Source organism: Eucalyptus grandis, chromosome 9, assembly GCF_016545825.1.
Source record: "Eucalyptus grandis isolate ANBG69807.140 chromosome 9, ASM1654582v1, whole genome shotgun sequence".
NCBI lineage: Eukaryota > Viridiplantae > Streptophyta > Magnoliopsida > Myrtales > Myrtaceae > Eucalyptus > Eucalyptus grandis.
Window position 1 is genome coordinate 4,184,703 of NC_052620.1, and position 19,887 is coordinate 4,204,589.

The 19,887-nt window shown below is 38.7% G+C and overlaps 1 protein-coding gene across 2 annotated transcripts; it reads right to left on the reverse strand.

Moving 5' to 3' along the window:
• Positions 1 to 1,992: 1,992 nt before the first annotated feature.
• Positions 1,993 to 19,140, reverse strand: LOC104418130 (phosphatidylinositol 4-kinase beta 1). Of its 2 annotated transcripts, XM_039302201.1 has the most exons (16): positions 17,289 to 19,139; positions 14,370 to 14,561; positions 14,206 to 14,254; positions 12,136 to 12,268; positions 11,182 to 11,620; positions 9,599 to 9,679; positions 9,400 to 9,516; positions 8,183 to 8,252; positions 7,858 to 7,955; positions 7,672 to 7,776; positions 6,048 to 6,101; positions 4,026 to 4,169; positions 3,864 to 3,917; positions 3,711 to 3,785; positions 3,006 to 3,089; positions 1,993 to 2,921 (listed from the first exon to the last, which is right to left on the reverse strand). In XM_039302201.1, exons 1-16 carry the CDS (start codon positions 18,669 to 18,671, stop codon positions 2,820 to 2,822), a joined length of 3,180 nt encoding a protein of 1,059 aa, XP_039158135.1. In that variant the 5' UTR covers positions 18,672 to 19,139; the 3' UTR covers positions 1,993 to 2,819. The 2 variants fall into 2 exon arrangements, with proteins under 2 accessions (XP_039158135.1, XP_039158134.1); XM_039302200.1 differs by having other exon boundaries at positions 1,993 to 3,089; positions 17,289 to 19,140.
• Between the last annotated feature and the right edge of the window lie 747 nt (positions 19,141 to 19,887).

Below are 19,887 nucleotides of genomic sequence, written 5' to 3' on the forward strand. Positions count from 1 at the left end.
GTCTCTTCTAAGCTTCCGCCTAAAACGGCCACCATCTAACTCCCACACGCCTCTAGTAGGAGAAGCCCTGCTTGGAAAAGTGCGAACGACACCCCGTTTTGAACAGAATAATCATTCCTCGCTTTAAAGAGAGAAAAGAGACCAATTTCCGCTGATCTTGCAAGTAAAATAGAGCAAGACACAACAATTCGGATTGATTTGGGTTTCTGGAATTCGAAAGAAATCGAATTATTTTAATGTATATTAGCTTTGAACTAAACTGCACTCAGTACTGAATAAAATCAAAATCGAAAACTTGGTTTGGTTTGGATTGTTTTTTTTATTTTCTTTGATGAAACACTAAAAAGAGATTCAAGCTCCGTTCATTTTAAAGGAAAATAACTTTTAGAAAAATATTTTCCTAATTTTTCGACAGTCGATTTACAAAAAATAAATTAGTCAAATAAAAAAAAACATCATTCAAGGGTGAAAAAAATATTCTCCACTTACGAGAAGAGCAGAAAATATTTTGCATTTCCTTTATTACATCTCCAGGCTAAGCACATTTTCCTTTTTCTTTTTATTTATTTACTTAAAATTCGATTTTTTTAGTTATTGTTCTTTTTCATTTTTTTGTTTTCCTTTTCTTTCTTCTTCCTTCGCTTCTTTCTCCGCTAGTCGTCGATTCGTAGGCTCAAGTCCCAACAAGCTCGACACCGAATCACCAGCTCGAGGCCTCGCTAGTCGCGACAAGCTCACCAAATCTAGCAAGGGAGCTCAAGGACTTGGCGGATCTGGCTTGCGAGCTCACCGGCAACTTGCAAGCTCGAGGCCTAACCAATCACCACGAGCTTGCCATCAACTTGTGGGCTTGAGGCCTCACCAAATCTAGCGAGCGAGCTCCCCACTGATTTACAAGCTCGAGGCTTGCCATGGACGGTCGTCGGTCATCGCGTGGCCGGCAACCATCCGAATGAGGAGGAGGATGAAAATAAAAAAAAACTAAAAAAAAAAAATAAGAGAAAAATACATAATTCGTTTCTTTGAAATAAAAAAAAATCATTAAAAGGAATACATGAAAATCAAATTGAATTTTCCATACCGAATGGCAAAACATGTTTTTTTAGTTCATTTTCAAGTTTTAGGTGAATACTCAAAAATATTATATTTTCCTGAAAATATTATCATTTCCTAAAAACGGCTTATTGGAAAATATTTTTTGAGAAACGCTACGTTTTCCAAGAAACGAACGGAACCTTAAAAGAAAAGGAAATAGATTGTGTAAATTGTAATATTAAGAAGAGGGGCAATTTTCAATTCAATTCAATTAATCGAAACTATCTAAACAAGGTTAGAAAAATCGGTATTTTCTTTTATCCAAATTGAATCGAAAGTGCATGAAAATTCAATTATTCGATTTAGTTCAATTTTCCATTTCGGTTTTGATACTCTAGACAAATGGTTAGATTTGAATTCACATGTTTCCTAGAATTTGAGGTTTAGGATCCCATCATTTGGTTCGATTTGGCTTTTCAGAAATTCCAAACCAAATATAACCCTAACCAAAGACTCGGTTTGGATCAATTTTTCAGTTTTCTCTTTTTGAATTATTAAAAAGAGATTTGATGAAAAAGTGGAGAGACCGTAAATTATAATATCAAGAGGGGGTGAACCGAAGCTAGCTGAAAATGGTTACTTTTTCATTATCCAAAGTGAACGAAAATGAACGAAAATACATGCAAATTCTATTCCGTTCCGTTTTCTGATTTCTTCGATTCAATTTTCTGGTTTGGTTCTAACAATCCCAACTGGATGGTTATAAGATTTGATTTAGCACGTCACCTAGAATTTGATGTCTAGGATCCCATTAGCTGCTAGAATTTGATTTTCATCAGCAATGTTTGGGCTGATTAACCCGACGTCGAGCGGGTGGCACTTGAAATGCAGTTTAACAGCTTCACGGAGAGCTGAAACACAGATGCACAGCACATGAAATCGCGGTATGCCATCATCGAGCATGAAACATTAATCGATGCATGTATTAGCTTGGCCCGTGCGTCTCCGAGAATGCTCAGATTAAACGCGTCAATATTGACCGTGGCAAGATAGTTTGAACATTGTTTGGACAGTATTGTGGTCGAGAAGGCAGCAACCTTCATCGCAGAAATCAAACCCCAAAAATGTACACATCCTTACAAATGATCGCATGCCTATAGCAAAGGCAGAAAAGGTAAAAAAAGAGGGAACAAAGGAAACTACATGCCCTTCTTTTCCCAACAATTCTACATGTGTGTTTGTTTCATGGAAAAATATAATGCGGGGAAGATAGATCTCACTGAACAACCAAAGCAGAAAAGGAGAATCGCATCTTCTTAATGCCGGACTGATTCACAGAAATTGGAGACTCGGAAACTTCACCGGCCACCGACGAGTCCTTTGTATCTTCCCCCAATAAAATCTCTCTGTACAGTATGCTCGTTTGACTATGGATGTCTAATGTAGTACCAATGCCTGCAATAAATGGATCCCAAAGTACCAAGGAAGAAAGGGCATCTTCTAGGGGACAGAAGCTCCGGCATAACAGTATAAGCTGATATGACTTCCATGATGAATTTTTTTCCGGCAAAGTCACATCATGCTCATCCACATACAAGTAGGCCACCCAGAAACCCAGAAGAATCACAAATCTTTGCAACCGTGAAAACACATGAAGGCATCCAACGGTGAATAAGGAGCCCTCCAAGCGCACACAAACCAGCCCAGTCAAGTGTGACGGGAACTTTCATACCCGGCAGCCACACCAAATAGAATGACCCAGCAATCACAAACTTAATCACTGCTCACAGTATCCCATTCAAAACCCTCTGATAGTAATCATACTGGCGTGTCCGCCATGCATCCAAGCTGCTACTAATTAGGGAAAGCACCAAGGATACACAATGCTGCCAGAACCAAGACACACTTGCTGTAACAACCATAACAGATAGAAGGTGCATCGCAATCATATGCATCAACTCAGAACTAACCTCTTCCGTCAAACTTAGGTGAAATCTCTTCCTCAAATTCTGAATGGTCCGTGGACCACCTTTAAAGCAAGGGAACCCCGAGTCCTGACCCAATCAATGCAAAGAGGTAAGTCATACGTCATTCGAGTGATCAAGACAAATAATTCTAATTCAGATTAAGGTCGGGGCCTGCACGTATGACTGATTAAAATATTGGTCTCAAAGAGCTCATGTAAACAACCTTATAGGTCGACCCAATGACCCCCAAAGTTGGATGAGAGGCTAGTAATAGTAAAACAATTACAATATTTCCACACTTTCAGCTCCTCAAGCCACTAAAAGTTCACTCACGAAATGCACATTTTCAGTTCAGTAATTACACAGTTTTCTTTCTGAGGAAAAATCAATTGGAATTAACTGATGTTATCTATTAATAGACCTATTTCAAAATCATGCTTACTTCACAGTCCCATGTTCAAGTAAATTCCAAGATGTTATCCTGATTCTTCACAAATCTTAGAATACAAGCATGTGCTGAAAAGCATTATAATAATCACAATGAATGGAATGTAAAATGCTCTGGCCAGACACAAAATCAATAGTTCCCATGAGGCCACCCATTGTATCTGTAAAATGTAAAATCTTGAGGATTCAGAGGACATCATGGCCAAATCTTTCGAGTCAATTGATGAGCTCTGGGTGGGCAATAAATAGCACTCCACTTACCTGCAACATCTCCACAAGCAAAATGATACGCTCTGCATGCTTGCGGCATGTAAGGAATCCTTGGATGCACAAAACCTGGAAGAAAGAATCATAAACACATGTAAAGGGAAGAAGACAAAATCATCTATTAAAATGAATAAGTTGCTCCCATACCTTAAAGTAGTCAAAAAATTCACTTGGTATTCCCTCAGCATCAGAATCCATGACCTGCCGCAGTTTACAATTTAAACCTCATTCAAATAGAAGGCAAAACTTCCGTGTAAATAAAAAGTAACAGAAAAACTGTGATGCAAGTCGAATGAAAACTTGTATCACCTCAAGAAGTTCACGTGTTAGTTTGAAAGGTGCACTCTCAAAATTCACCCCACCAGGTGAGTTTGACAGCATGAAGCCAAAATCAATATGAATAATATGCCCTTCTTCATCCAATAAGAGATTCCCATTATGACGATCCTTCACCTGACAGAGGGTGAACAAAATACAACATTCAACTTACAGTTGCCTCAGAAACCAAAATCAAAGGCTTAATGAATGGCAAAAAAATGAAGACAAATGATAAGCAATCTATATTCAAGATCCACATTGATTAGCAGAAAAATTATTGCTCATGCAGCACACAAACAGAATTCTCAGAAAGAATTGAGATATGAGAAACTTCAAGAAAAAAAAATCAGCAAAGATAACCTTCAATCATTGAAAAACTGACAATAGTAGAAACTGGCCAATCACTTAGAAAAGAACACATAATCGCGGTAAGAGTTTACTTTAAGAGGCAAAAATTGAGAAAAAAATGAAAAACTCAAAGTAAAACGATGTTTCCTGGAAAATAACTTCCTCGGTAATGCGTGCTAGAAGACGCTCAGATCAGCAACAGACTTTTGAGTTGGAACAATCTAGTAAAAACTGACCAATCAACTTAGAAAGAAGGTCCATCAATCGCTGAAAGAGTTTACTTTGACAAGCAAGAAGTGAGATAAAAATTATAAGACTACAATGACAATGATGTTTCTGGAGCATAACATCCTCATGTGTGCTATAAAATGCTAGAAACAGCAAAAGGTGCAGTATTCCAACTCATCACCCTATCTTTATTCTTAACGCCCAAAGAGTATGGAAAAGAATCTCACAGCATGTGAGAAGAGAACCAAGGAAAGCATCACACAAGATCTTCGAAAGACTATTCAGGTTATATCCTTGTAAAAACATCTACTTTGACCTCTGTTTCCATATGCTCCAAACAATTCCATTTTAGAAACTGAAAGTGCTCAGAGGTCCAGAAAAGTGGAGCATCAGAAATATATGTGAAAAACATGAACTCTCATTATTGGATACATGCATGTGGAGACTTTGAGGCATTGATGCAATTTATTCTAGCTGTAAAAGTTTATCAGTCAACTACTGCATATAAATAATGCTACAATTGCTTAGAAACTTCACTAAGATTCCTTTGTTCATGTTTTGGCCAGTTCTAAATCACAACGAAGAATGAACCACTGGCTTATGATCCCATCTCTAGTACCTCAATCAACTGTCCACCTCATTGCCACACTATGCAACGAAATGCTCAGGTTATACCAAGGTAGTCAAACTGGTTTTTCCACTTAAGATCAGTGAAGTCCCTATAATATTGAATCCTCAGACCAAATCGTAAGATTTCACAAACTTCATAAAAGAACTTTAAGAAAAATTCTTAGACTCAGTCAAATTTATCATGAAAGTCTACATTATTAAACTCAACAAGAACCAAGTACATGGTCCATCTACTAGTGACATCAACACCACAATTGATGGCATATATATTATGCAGACATCAACTAGCTAGGTCTCACATTATGCAAGTAAATCCACTTAATAATACCTGAAAATGGTTTTTTGGAGTAGCTAAAACCTAATGATGTTATAGTACCTCAGAAATTTAAATGAATTCACAGGTAAATCTAAATTGCATTCTCTAATTACCAGTACCACCAAAAATTAACTAGATAATATGTTCATGAAAACTTAGGAAAAATAATATACCCATCCATGCATAGTGTTTTGATCTAAGATTTCAATTCTTCTGTCTTCTTCTGTCCGACGAAATGATTCATCAAAATAATGCTTCTATGCAAGGCAACTCGCAATCTTAATGGTTCCAACAATTTAAACTGATTTTACCCCTACAAACGATTTCAACCGAGTTAACATGATTCACATGATCTGGCTCATAAAATCTCTTGATTTTATAAGTCAGATTGTGATTTTAAATACAATGGATTATATATTGCATACATATTGTATTGATCATGCGCATTTTCTTTATCTGAGAACAGATATTGAGAAAGGAGGCTCTCTTACCTGAAGAAGGTAGCAAACTAGCGAGTAACCAGCCATGCTTTCGACAAAATTTCTCTGCAGTAAGGAAAAAGTTTACATGCAATCAGCCTTCTGAATGCTTGAAAGTATTGTTTTCATTATCAATCTCAAAATTCACAGGACCAAGGAATTAATTGTCTCATAGGGCATTCTGCAAGCAAGACAGCAAGATCAGAATAAAAGGAAGAACATAATATTCACATTTTCTTAGGGTTCAAAAATTCACCTTATTGAATTCTTCACTTAACACATGAGAGAGAGCAATGACTGAACCGATCTAATTTTTCTTTTCTGGCTGGAGTGAACTGATCTCATAGAAAATGACAAAAGAAAAAAATACACAGAGAGGAAGGTTCTCCTTTGATCTCACAATCACTAGATATGTGCATGGATGAGGGAACATTCTCACACCTTCGTGCACTTATCAGACATACGCATTGCCATGAAGCAAAAACCAACATATTTGCAAGCCTACACACAGGCGATTACTAATCCTTAACTTTTCGAGGAATCCTTCATCAGTGGTTGACAGGCCCACACTGCACTCTTGAGCAAGCATGCACAAAGACACACAACCAAGCACCAACACAAGCTCGTGTACAGTCAATTGAGCATACCAGCATGGACATGACCATACAATTGATGATAGAATACACTCTAGGATATTACCAGCTGATTAATTTGACTAGTCGGGGAAATGGTTATGCGTGCTCCATCCAGTCAGCAATTTATTTGCAATATTTGCCTACCTTGAGGTGATTTGACTAAAAAAAGTTTGACATCACTCGTGAACTCCTCGGCTAGTCTCAATGCTCAAATCGATCACTTATGTCACCATATTCCATCCACAAGCGACAACCTCCTTTCCCTCATATATTCAGAGGACATCATTTAAGAATGGAAGGAAAAAATTCAGGTTATATTCCACAGGAACAGGGAAGTGGCCATTTTTAATGTGCATCAAGTAAAAGAAGAGCATGTGCAATACAGCATACTAGAGGTTCATAGTGAACACAACCACCATCACATAAAAAGCCATAAGGAATTGTCAAAATTACAAGAGTTCATTGTCATGCAAACAGTAATTCCATAAGGCAGATCTAGAGAATCAAAGCACTTGCTAAATACAAAACTAATTGGCTGGACATTTATTGCTTACTCACAATATAAAAGCAGCCACTTTTTTACTCTCAAGAGACATAAATTAACAACTACTCCAATTTACACTCAGCCTAGACCTGCCTTTTAATCTTTTGCTTCTCTTTCATATTGATACTTTAACTTATCCTAATTACATGCATGGAAAAGTCCCTTGAAGAAATTTGGAATGGCAGTAATTACATATAGAAGCCAAAATTATTCCGAACTCCCATTACAAAATCTTCAGAATTTTTTTTATAACAAACAAAATAAAGAAATTGGTCACAACACAAAAGACAGCTCTGCTAGTAAAATCGCCTAATAAGAATCTCACAGGGAGGAAATAAGTGGTCGCAACAGAAAAGACAGCTCCGCCAGTAAAATCGCCTTATTAGAAGCTCACAATCTTGGGAAAGCAAAAAATCAGTTGTAGCCCAAAATTTACTTTTCTCAGCTACCTAATTACCTGGGCGAGCTTGAAACTTGGAGAATTCTCTTGATACTTTGCAACAAAGAAATCACGCAAACTAGCTATATTGGGATATCTACTCTTGATCGAATGAAGCGAAGCCTGTAAGACACTGCAGACTTAGCTTGGAGATTAACAGTTCTTTTTAATATTAAAAACACTAGAATGACAGCACAAACATACCGTATCTGGAATGGTTTCAATAAGAGCTGTGTAAGAAGAAGTAACAAGAACTTCATAAGGGCGCAACCAGAGAGGGAGCCCAGCCTCTTGGAAGATATCTAGCATAAAACATAATATGGCTTTTTTTATGAACAATGACCAACAAGATAATTTTGAATATAAAGGCAACAAACACAGACAGCCTAAATTGTCTGCATTGTGATTTATACCCAATACTGTATAATGATAAATCAAGGTCCAAGATGGAAAAAATGAAATTAGAAACGAGAACTGAAAGCTGCCATGACCAGAAGTTAAGTCGTAAGACTAACAGCAAATAACTAACCATAAAAGTGGGAGATGAGTTGCACAGCTAGATGCTCCTGTCGACAATCATCACCGCTCTTTACTATAATCTAAGAAAAGAAAGAAAGCAAAACCATTCGGTCATCTACAAGGCAAACTAACTTGCAAAGCTATGTAACAGTTACATATTACTGCTTGTGGAAATGAGAACATTTTAAGCAACATCTACCAACTCAAACCATAAAAATTTAGGCAATCATGGCCCATGATCATTTAATGAGTAAATTTGGCCAACAATAGGCACATCTCTTAGACAAGGCCAGGTAACAACTCCTCCAACTGTCTACCACCACTTAAATGCACCTAAGGGTGGCGATTGATGTCATATTGTTGCAATTCAATGCATTTTCCTTACATCTTAACAGAAACAACACTGAAAAGTCACTCTTAAACACAAGACCATGTCACATCAAGTTTGCATTTCCAGTAACAATCACCTAGTTTCTGTAGAGTTGCATCTATCTAACTTGGCCCAAAAAGTATCAACTTCTTGCACCATAAAGCACAGGCAAATATCTTAGTCTATTTAAAAAATTTAAGAATGACAAAAAAAGAAAAAAATTGGAAAAGGTGAATTATCACCTTAAGGAAATCAAACGAGTATTTCCATATAGGTTTTCCATCCAAAGATATCTTCTTGACAAATTTGCAACTGGAATATAGTATAGAAGAGGAACTGAATGTCTCATACAGACACGCGCATTAATGCACACATGCAACAGAAAGAATCAGCTCGCATCTGTGCACTCACATGTGCTTGTGTGTTAGAGAGAGAGAGAGAGAGAGAGAGAGATGAAATTTGTGAACAGAGGGTGTACAGCCAAAGGAACGAATCGTCACGAACAGCTAAGTTGGGAAATGAAAACCCATCTCAGAATAGAAATCGGCATGGTATCAAAGCACCAGAAGAACTGAAAGAACTGGCCCAAACAGTGCTTACGCTGATCTTATTGGGCTCAATGGTTCATACACTTTGAGTTGCATCTATTTATTCTTTCTACTTGAGTTTGCTTTTCAATAAGCAATCACACTTTCAGTTTGCAAAATTTTTCCTTTAGTTACCAATGCTTAAGAACTCTACCCTGAGTCACTGGTGCAATCATTCTTACAAAATTAGAGCCAAGTAAAGATCTAACACGTATTGCAAAGTGGTTTTGATGGTGAGGGGAAGGTGGAGTGTGCAGGTGTAGAACTTACAGAACGTAGGTCCCAACCGGGTAACTTTCCAAAATCTGAAGCTTTTCGGATTCTCTCCTTCTTAAACTCCCAGAGCTCACCAGCCAAGGCATCTCCGGCCTTGAGGATGCCCCCAGCCTTCAGAAAGTACGTAATTTACAAGTGAGATATATTCTTTAGAAGAAAAACTAGATATAAACCCAATTCACTGTCAACTCACCCTTGGCTGTGCTTCTGATGAATCTTGACCAGCCCCTTTCAAAGGCAGACCAGGAGGGGCTTCCCCTTTCGCCGCAGCTGCCTGTGTTGAGTAAAAACTTGGAAATAAGTCAACATCATCTAGATACTTAGCCCCACAAATATATTCAATCAAGCGTATCTCCATTCATTACACAAGCACAGACACATAAAGATATAGAGAGAGCCTTGGATTCACAATTTCCAGGTAAGCAGAGGCTAGTTACTTCATTCTGTGTCTTTCTAACAACCTCCCCAGCATGCTCTAGAGAAAAAGAGACAGATCTTTACAGTGCAAATGCTGGAAGGGTCTCTAGACTACGATTATATTAAGGATAATTAAGAGACAGAAAGTAGCGAGGACCCATATAAATACATAACGTGAGAAAAAACAGTCAAATATGGCGCTCAAGGTGGAGGGGGATTATTGATAATTGAATTCAAACCTAATAGGAAGGATAGCCCAACAGGGCAGCTAATCCTTATTGCTCCCATTTCTATGCAAGTTGTCCCGCACCAGTAACAATCATCCTTTCTCATTTCAAGTGATAGTTGATCAGGGTTAACTTCTTTCCACAAAGAAGCCAGTAGTAGTATAGCTTTGTTTTCCTTCCCAGGCCACCAATCCGTGTCCTCTACCTGTTTCTTTTTAATCATTGAAACAGACACTACCTTTCAATCCGTAATTGTTTCTCCCACACTGCTTTTATTTTTCAAACAGAAGGATTTTATCTAACTGTAAATGTCTCTTCCTCAGTCAGCGTCCATACCACTGAATTCATTTTAAAATCCAACTTCATATTGCTAAAATTCTCAGGGACCAATAAAACAATTGTTAAGAAAATTCTAAGGTTTCAAGTCCTAATGTTCCTCTTGCGTAAACCTCCAGGCCCCTATCTGTTACCACAGACTGACCATATGAGATGCCAATTACCTATCATGCCATAGTGAAACAAATTACTGTACCTGCATAAAAAGTTACAAGCTGAATGAAATTCAAACATCCTTTTCTGACCCAGAATATGAAAGCCATAATTCACATTGTGTACACACATTAAACTACCATGCTCCCCAGTTCTCTCCAGAGACAAGTTTAACACATCACGAGCCCTCTGTAACCACCCTTAAGAAGGGCTCTGTTCATCATGCTAGAGACTCAACCAGCAAACTATCTACACCAGCAGCTTCAACACTCATCATCGTCCGAGTGATACCTAAACTCCTCTACCACGCTTCTTGATTGATGGACAATTTACATGCATTGTAGAGCGAACTAAGATGACTCAACAGCAAGGAACAAAGAACCTTGCAAGCTAATAATTCTTAGACCCCCGGTGTAAACTGTGATGCAGTGAGTAAATAAAGTTTCTGGCGTCAAACAAAAGAACACACAGGAAAAAAACACCAGGTGCTAACTACAGTAAGAGGAACAAATATAAAATATACGGAAGACATAAAGAAACAACTTGTGACGCCATAGAAACATCAATATTTGTAAAATTGACGGAAATTCTGCCTCTATTGTGAATTGAGAGATTTTATGGCGAAAACACATCTTTGCTTTACCTTTACTTCTTCGATAGCAACTGTACTAGGAACTCGGCGGTGTTCCTTCCGCCGTGATGATCCTTGATCCTGGATATCTTCCATCCTCGCTCCCGGATCTGCTGTCAGAACAACTCTAACCCATTCCAAATCTGTTGTTTGTTCCCCTTCCCTTTGTCGACTGCTACCACTTTTCTGACCAGTTGCCTGATGTTTCATCTTCTCTACAGAAAGTTTCACATTAACAAATTTCATTTTGGCCTCTGACTTGTGACCCATTGCCTGGTCTATTGCTTGGGCAGCAGAAAAGGACATCCTATCAGCACTATTGCGATATATCTCTTGTGTAGTCCTTAATGGGCAAGCCCAAGGAGGTGGTGTTGGCAGTAGGGCATCTCCATTTGCTAGTGGAATTCCTCCTTTTGAAAGCTTTTGTGATCCACATGTGTCCTTACTATTGCTAAAAAGCAATAAAGACAAAGGGAATAAATGAAAAGAAACCAAGTAAATTAAGGTATCTACTTTAAATCATCTGGTCACAAGAATTCTACTTATAAGCAACCATATGTTTCATCAATCATCAAGCATGTTATTTCCCTATCTATTTCTTCTGTTAATTGGAGGAAATGGTAACTCAACCGGCCACTTGCATGCATCTTTCTGTAATAGTTGATATTAAACCGTAATGTTAGCTGTCATCTCGCTCCCGCCCGGGGGAGATAATATAAAAATATGACTAAAATTGGTTTCCACTAGTGACATAAACAAGATAATTAAGGAAAAAGAAAGAAACGACTGAAAAGTTTTATCTTAGTTAGACAAAAAATATGAAGGCTTAAGATAGCAACAGAGAGGTTCTTATCTTTCTTTCTGTTTCAATTTACATAGCAAATCATAGACTCTGATCATATTCATCACAAAAAAGAAATAAAATTGATAAAACAATGATTAAGATGACTAAAGGCTGTGCATTACCTGGGCATTTCACTCTTCAAGACTTCAGCACAAATTAAATAAGGTGCCTTTTCCCTGGAATTCAACAGAACAGCTTCATCTTCGGGTATATGAACCACACGATACATCCCCCTTCCCAGTGGAAAGCAAACACCTATAATAAATGATATGACAAAATCAACAAGGATACCGTACTTAAAGAAAGTGTCCCACCTGACAACAAGTTTAACGTATAACTGCAGAAACTGACCCAAAAAAATTAGGAACCTACTGCTCAATAAAATTGTAATAAGTTTCCCAGTGTCTAAACTCAAATCATTCGAACAGGAAAAAACGTCCTCTTTTAACCTAAGTACTTTCACACAAACGACAGTAGCACAACTGCCAACAAATTCCATTGATGTTCAAGGAACCTAACATATCAATAGAGGGTGTTATCCTTGGAAAAAAAAATCATCTTAGTGCAACACACTCTGTCTCTTGCGTAGCTCAACTTGTTAAGAGGTTCTGGCTTCACAACTTCTCTCATATGGCATAACTAAAAAACCTTTAAGGACCATAGACAAAAGCTCATTATATGCCTTCCAGAAGGCCATCTACTCATCTCAAATCACAACTCTATATCTTCCAAGATGCCAGGGCCCAACTCAAGTTTATTACAGCTAAGGCCTAATATCATAATTGATGAACCCAATAACAGCAGGAGATTCCCATTTCGTAATCCTTATGGTACACACGGCATTAGTAATAATCTTCTGCAAATTGTCAAGCAAGCATCCCACCAAACAAAACAAGGAACTCTAGTAGAATGTTGGGGCTCCATTTTATCCACCACTATTACATCCCCGGAAACATTCTAAAACTATGAGTTAATACTCATGCAAAGTCCACACTCGGAACGCGCCACCTCTCTCTGGTCAGAACCAGGCTCCATCAGCCTCCTTCCCATGACTTTGAGTCCGCTATACAGAAATTCAAAAAGAGAGACCAACTCATCAACTCCACATCTGGTGGGTTGCGCATATTCCGAGAAGTCGACACCCAAGATATCCTCCTGACATTAGATAACTGTGGCAATCATGGTATCTTTACTTCATTTCCATCAGAAAGGATGTTTTAAGAAAACCTCTCCCACACCATATAACATCACCATATAAAAGCCCATTTTGTAAAGTTAAGAATGGTAGATAGTAAATAGTTGAGCATAGTAGAAAAGGAAAAAATTAATGGCTGGTCTGGGTAAGCATGAGCAAATCAATTCTAAAAGGCAAAAATTCATATATACACCTGTTTTATAGATGTTTTGGTACACCTGCTTACAACTTACAAGCAAGAAAACAATCACAGCCTTTGACTCAATAAAGTAATAATTGGCAAACAAACAGAACAAGGGTAAGAAATAAAACAACAAAAATAGGACAAATGGAAGGCAAGGAAAGAAATCTGTTCCTTTTCTCTTTTTGTTCTTTAGCATTTTCAAATGGAAGTCGAAATGGCCAAACTAAAGAGGATCCAAAATTCATAGCAATATTTAACTTATGTTAGAATACTCTTGCGCCCCTTTTGTTTCATTGAAATTGCAAGAACGACCCTCTGTTCTGAAAAATTAGTCTCAAACACTGAGAACCGATTTGATCTACCATTAACCAAAATACGATAAGGTGACTTTATTGTGCATTTTTTTATCAATCCAAATTAGCTGACACGCTGAATTTTGTTATTCCAATAGATTAGTCAAGAGTAGTTTTCAAAGCACAGGAGTGTTCATGCAACTTTGCAGAAAAGCTAGAGAGTTGGAGATCTCATTAAAGTCAATATTAATGGTGATTCATTATTTCAATGAACCATGTCCGACCAAGCATGATCAAACAAGGATGAAGTTTCCTGTACCCACAGTCCTGTCATATCATACTAATACAGATACGTAGGCACAGTTCTCACAAGAAACCTCCTAAATGGCATGTTGGCAAAATCTTGTACCACTTTTGAACCCTAAAATATACTAGTGATTAGCCAAAAAACAAGTATTTGAATGCATTAAATATGAACGATGTTCCAAATGCTTAATTAAACGAAAAGAAATAAATGTACCTCCACTTTCTTGCACTTCAGCTATATGCAAGTTGATCTCCACAAGCGACTACAAGTGAAAGACCACAAAATTATGTTGCAATAAAATATTAGCAACAGTGACATGAAAAGGACTGACATGGCATTCAAAAAATTTAAGGAAAAGAAAAAAAAAGAACAACAACCTCCCGTAGTGCAGTTTTACGATCTTCCACAGGAAATATATCCACTAATCCATATGATGTCTCACACAATCTCTGCACAAAGTCCAATGACTCATGATATGTTCCTTTACGGAATTGAGAAGCATTTTTATATGGAAGAGGAGGCTTGGCATTGGTCTTGTCATCTCTCTCCTTAGGTGAGCCAGGGCGCTTCTGTTATAATCAAAGCAAGAAAATGAATGAAAAGCACGACACCACCACAAAAATAGACTTTTTCTTTGATCTTGTGAGATTTCTACACAGTTCACCTAGATGCACCAAGAGGAAACCAACTTGCAGTATCACATACAAGCGAAAAAGATGCAGAAGGAGGATCCAGCAATTCAAAGGCTGCCAAAAGGGGAAAAGCTTCCTCATGAGTAGCAAAACTAGTTGAATAACTATTCTGTAGCCACTTAGACAATTATTTTTCTTCTAAAGCTCCTAACTCCTATGTCTGTCCTCTCAAATTACCAAAAGAAATGGAAGAGGAAAAGCCCAGAAAGGTTGATTGGATTCTCATGTTTCAGATTATCCCAGAGTAGATGCTCTTAGGCAAACCCATGGCAAAATACCATGATAGTTACAGGTAGGTGGCATACCCAGTACCCTCATCTTACAAAAATGCCGCACCTAGTCTAACAGAAACATAACAGAAGGGAGAGAGGCAAAAAAAAAAAAAGAAATTGTCAATATGTAAAACAACAGAGACAACTGCCAGTAATGCAGATACAAAAATAAGCTCTGTCCTAGAGATTTATTGCCAAACGCAACATAGAACAAGATGCCAAACAAAATCATGTATTCTTAAGAAGAAATGAACGATAAACATATGCCTAATCCCCGATGCCATGACTACATATTGTACAAACCAACTATTAGACTCATGAAACTGACATCCTAAGGGACCAAATTAAAAAATGCCCAACATGTAAAACATTTTCAATGATGCAGGAGTTGTGACCTTTGTTTCTAGAATTTCTTCCAAAAATTACTGAACAAGATCTGAGATAATTTGCACATCATAGTGCACCTTGGCATTCATATAAAAATGGGTTATAGTTTGCCTCGGCAAAATTCACAAGTATGAAGTAACTGGTTAAGAGTATTAATTGAGAAGATTAGCAATTGGAGGGATCCACTAAAAGAGATAGAGAGGTGAGCTTTTCACTTATGGTATACATGGTCCAAAACAAATCTTCTAAGCATGTGCAATTGGATTATTAGACCAGAACCAAGTCTAGAGATCCTTGTTTAACTGCACAACAAAAATTAAAAAGTAATTGCACAGTGCATTCGTCCAAGCCAGCAGACAGTGAAGAGGCACCATATCAAAATTAGATAAATGGCTCCACCCAGGAATGAATGAGACCATTCAGTGTTGGTCTGTTGGAACCATACAAACCAATCCCAAATTCCTACTTCATCGTTGCCCCTCCATCTGATATCAATGTCCATTTCTCTCAGCAATCTATTACTCATGACTTTTTTCAGACTCCTTTACAGCAAAGGGAAGAAAACGGTGCAGACTATTCTGCAGTCACAACTTCTCTCAAATATCAATCAAGATAGAGAAATCAACATCAACACCTGCATGGGCCATAGATTGGAGTGGATGAAATTGTAATTCTATATCATTTTTGTCAATAAATGAGAAATTTCTGTGGGTTTACGCTAAATTGGCATGATTTAATTTTGCACATATAGGACAAACCAATGGCACTGATTCTGTTATTCTTTCCTAACTTATCAATTCATTGCTTGGCTTCTAAACTGTCAAATAGTCCATGTATCCACCAAATTACTCACTTGATTGAAATTACAATATCATTCTCATGATTCTAAAATAATAGCAAATCTTTGACGACCTATGATATTAGACAATGAGTAGCATTTCTAAGTGGAGCCTGAATACTTCCCTTGGTGCAACCAATCATGAATTAGTTGTACTGTTCTGAATTTTTCCCCAATGAAAAAAATCACACCACACACAAAATTTTCAGTAATAGAATTTCTTATTGAGCTTACCAATTTGTGTCCCCACCTATAAAGGAAAAGGGATTTGCTTTACTCCACTTCACAAACATATTCTCAGGGAGGGAGTTTCTATTTCTAAGGAGTTTCTATTTCTAAATTTTTACAGAGTAAGTGTGCAAGAAGTCCGTAGGACAATCTAGAAAGAGTACCATCCACAATTCCACATAAGGAGGTTGGAACTAGTGCCAGGTGGTTTGCTAATAGTGGGCCAAGAAATAATGAATGGCGTTGTTGTCAGGGGTTTCCAAGCAATTTTTCAGATTTGCCGAGCATCTAAAAGAGCTAATGCATTACCAAAACTCAAGTGTATTGCAATTGATGCATTAGTGTTTGCATGCTTAATGCTTTTCACTAGTTGTTTCCAAGACATTGATGCATTAGCCTTTGCATCTTTGCATCCTTAATGCTTGCTTGGGTGGAAAGTAATTGACTTGTATCCTATCAATAGGAAGGACTTCCCTACTGCCATGTCAACAATATTTCATTTTTACTGACCACAGAAATTCAAGTTATCTAAAAGATCATAAGCCAGTCAAAAACTAGGGAGTAGGGACCATCTGATCATTCCAAATATAAATTGTTCCACATGTGACTCTGAAAGATCAATACCTGACTCTCAACCAGCATTTTAATAACCTCCCAGGGGGCAATAGGAAAGAAACTCAAATTGTAAAAGCAACACATAATTTTATTTTATTTATAAGTAAGCAACACATCATTTGAAATAAGCAAACCTTGTTACTGATAAAATAAGGTATGCAATAGCTCGGCAATTCCAAAGCCAAAGATGGTGGCAAAAGTGGCAAAATGAGGTACTTTTCCTATAACAGCCGATTGCAATACAACAAATAAATAAACACTAACCTCATTCTGCTTCTTTGAGCCAAAAAGCTCAGAGTCCTCCACAGAGCGATCACGATCTCTAAACAATTTACGGAAAAAGTTCTCTGTCCCAGGACTGCTTTCAAATGAGTTGCCACCAGGGCCATTTTCACTTGGCATGTTATTTTTGGAATCTTCGGGATGCACTCTAAATAGTCTTCGGAACAATGAAAACTCCGAAGGCTCTTCTTCATCTATGTGGGCATTACCCTCTTCAACTTTGTCATTTCCTTCTTTCTTATCATCGAACTTTTCCCTAAATAATTTTTTGAAAAACCCCTCTTTCTCATCATCTTCAGCTGATTTCGAACATCTTTCTTCAGTTGTCCCCCTATCTTCATCGTCATTTCCATCCTTCTTATCCTCAGATTTCTCCTTAAATAACTTCCGAAAGAACCCATCCTTCTCATAATCTTCCAATGACTTTGAAACTGATCTGTCCTCTGAATCACTCTTGCTATCGCGAAATAATTTCTTGAAGAAATTATCTGAGCTAGATGTCAGTTCCTCATCCTTGCCTTTACTGTCCCTGAAGACCCTCTTGAAAAATCCCTCTGAACTAGTTGTCAACTCCTCATCTTCACCTCTACTGTCACGCAGAAATTTCTTAAAGAACCCCTCCTTTCCTGAGTCCTCATCATCCTTCTCCACTGACTTCCTAAACAATAATGCATCCCTAACCTTCGGACCAGGAATAAGTTTCTTGAAAAGATTATTTTCCTCGGGAGTTGACTGACCGATCTCCTCTTGCAAACGGTTCCCCGATGAAGGGGAAAATGAGAAGGACCTCTTCTTGCCGTCATCAGGCGAAGACGTTAGGGACAACAGCCTCTGCTTGGATGACAAAATCCTACTAAAGACCTGATTCTTATTGCTCCCAGGACTGGCAGTAGCATTTTGAGGCTGCACGAGCGGGGGCCACTCACCCGTCAGAGTAGCTGCAGTCTGACACTTCTCCTGAATCCTACCGATGCCATCGTTATCATCGTTATCCTCGAGCTCAGCCATCAAGAACCAGTGCACTTTCAAAGCGATCTTCAACGACTGAGAGCAAATATCAATCACAAACTTATCTAAGCTGGGGCTCGGCTTGTGCACCATCATGTAACATATCTGAAACAGGTAGCTCTCGATACCCGACAGAGGCAATGTGTACATCCTATTGCACAGATAGTCGCGGACCCCCGCGTGATTGTGCTTGTACAGATAGCTAACCGCAATCCACTCGCAGAAGAAAGCGGAGTTGAAGAACCTGATGAGCCACCCGGCCTCTCCGGAGTCGCTCGCCAGGAGAGTCCGGGAGGTCGAGATCTCCCGCGGGGAATCATCGGATTCCCCGATCGTAAGCCCCAGAATCCGCACCATTGTCGATCAAACTAATCAACAATCTACCATCGCCTTCCCAAAACCCTACCAATGCCACCTAAACTGACCTCCCTACCTATCCTCTCGAAATCCCCAAACCAGCATTCAACCGTACCTCGAATCGAAGCCGGACCTTCGACGCCACCACCGGCCGTCGAATCCAATCACGGCTCGGCGGATCCCCGGACTCCGGCGAGCGAGGTGGCGGGGGGCTCGAAGCTCGATGCGAGGTGGCTAGGGCAAGGCTAGGCCGCCGGATTGTCCTCTGCGAATGCGGGAGCAAAGCGCAGATTCGATCGAATGCGAGCCGGAGAGAGCGAAATCCTCGCCGGAGAGAGAGGCCGGCGTCCGATCCCGGCAGCTGGCGGCGGAATTCTTGCGCGGACGGCGGCGTATCGGCGGCGCTGATGGCGGTGGCGGTGGTGGTTGGGGGCTGTTGAGAGAGAAGAACAAGGGCGAGCCCATGATTTCAAATTCATAGTTCTGGGCTCCTTTTCTTTATTATTATTTATTTATTTATTATTAATTAATTAATTAATTAATTAATCAAGTGAGAAGAATCAAATCAGTGATTAATGATTTGAAAAAAAAAAAAAAAAAGAGAGACAAGGTTACATTTTTTTTTTTTTTTTGGTCAAATACAAGGTTACATTGATTACCAAACAATTGCAAATTGACTTTTCTTTTTTGGACATTTAGCCTAGCTTCAAGTCTCAGATCGTTTTATGTTCATTCATTTTCACGAACAAATTGAATTTTTGGCAACATTCTAAATAGGAGCCCTGAAGTGAGGCCGTTTTTTTTTTTTTTTTCAAGAGAGGATGTAGAGTGATTGACTGAGTGGTCAAATTTGTGCCAGATAGTGAACACATATAAAAAGATTCTTTTTGGTTTTCTTTTTTTTTCTCTCATTTCTTCTTTTCTCACTCATGCCAAGTCATTTCCGATATCCAATCTTACCCAACGTCATGAAGTCGCTAGTGAGCCTTCATGCAAGCATTGCCAATGACCGCTCCTCTACCCAACACTGCTCGACCACATTAATGATCGTTCTCTCTTCTTCCTCATGGAATGATCGCCATATTTCTGAGCTCTCACCGATGGTAAATTGTCATGCCGATCAGTGAGATGGTGACCATGGCCACCCTACCTTTGAGCTCACAATCATGGCCGCTCTCTTTCTTCTCCCCGGCATTGGCCATGGCCCTCTCTCTCT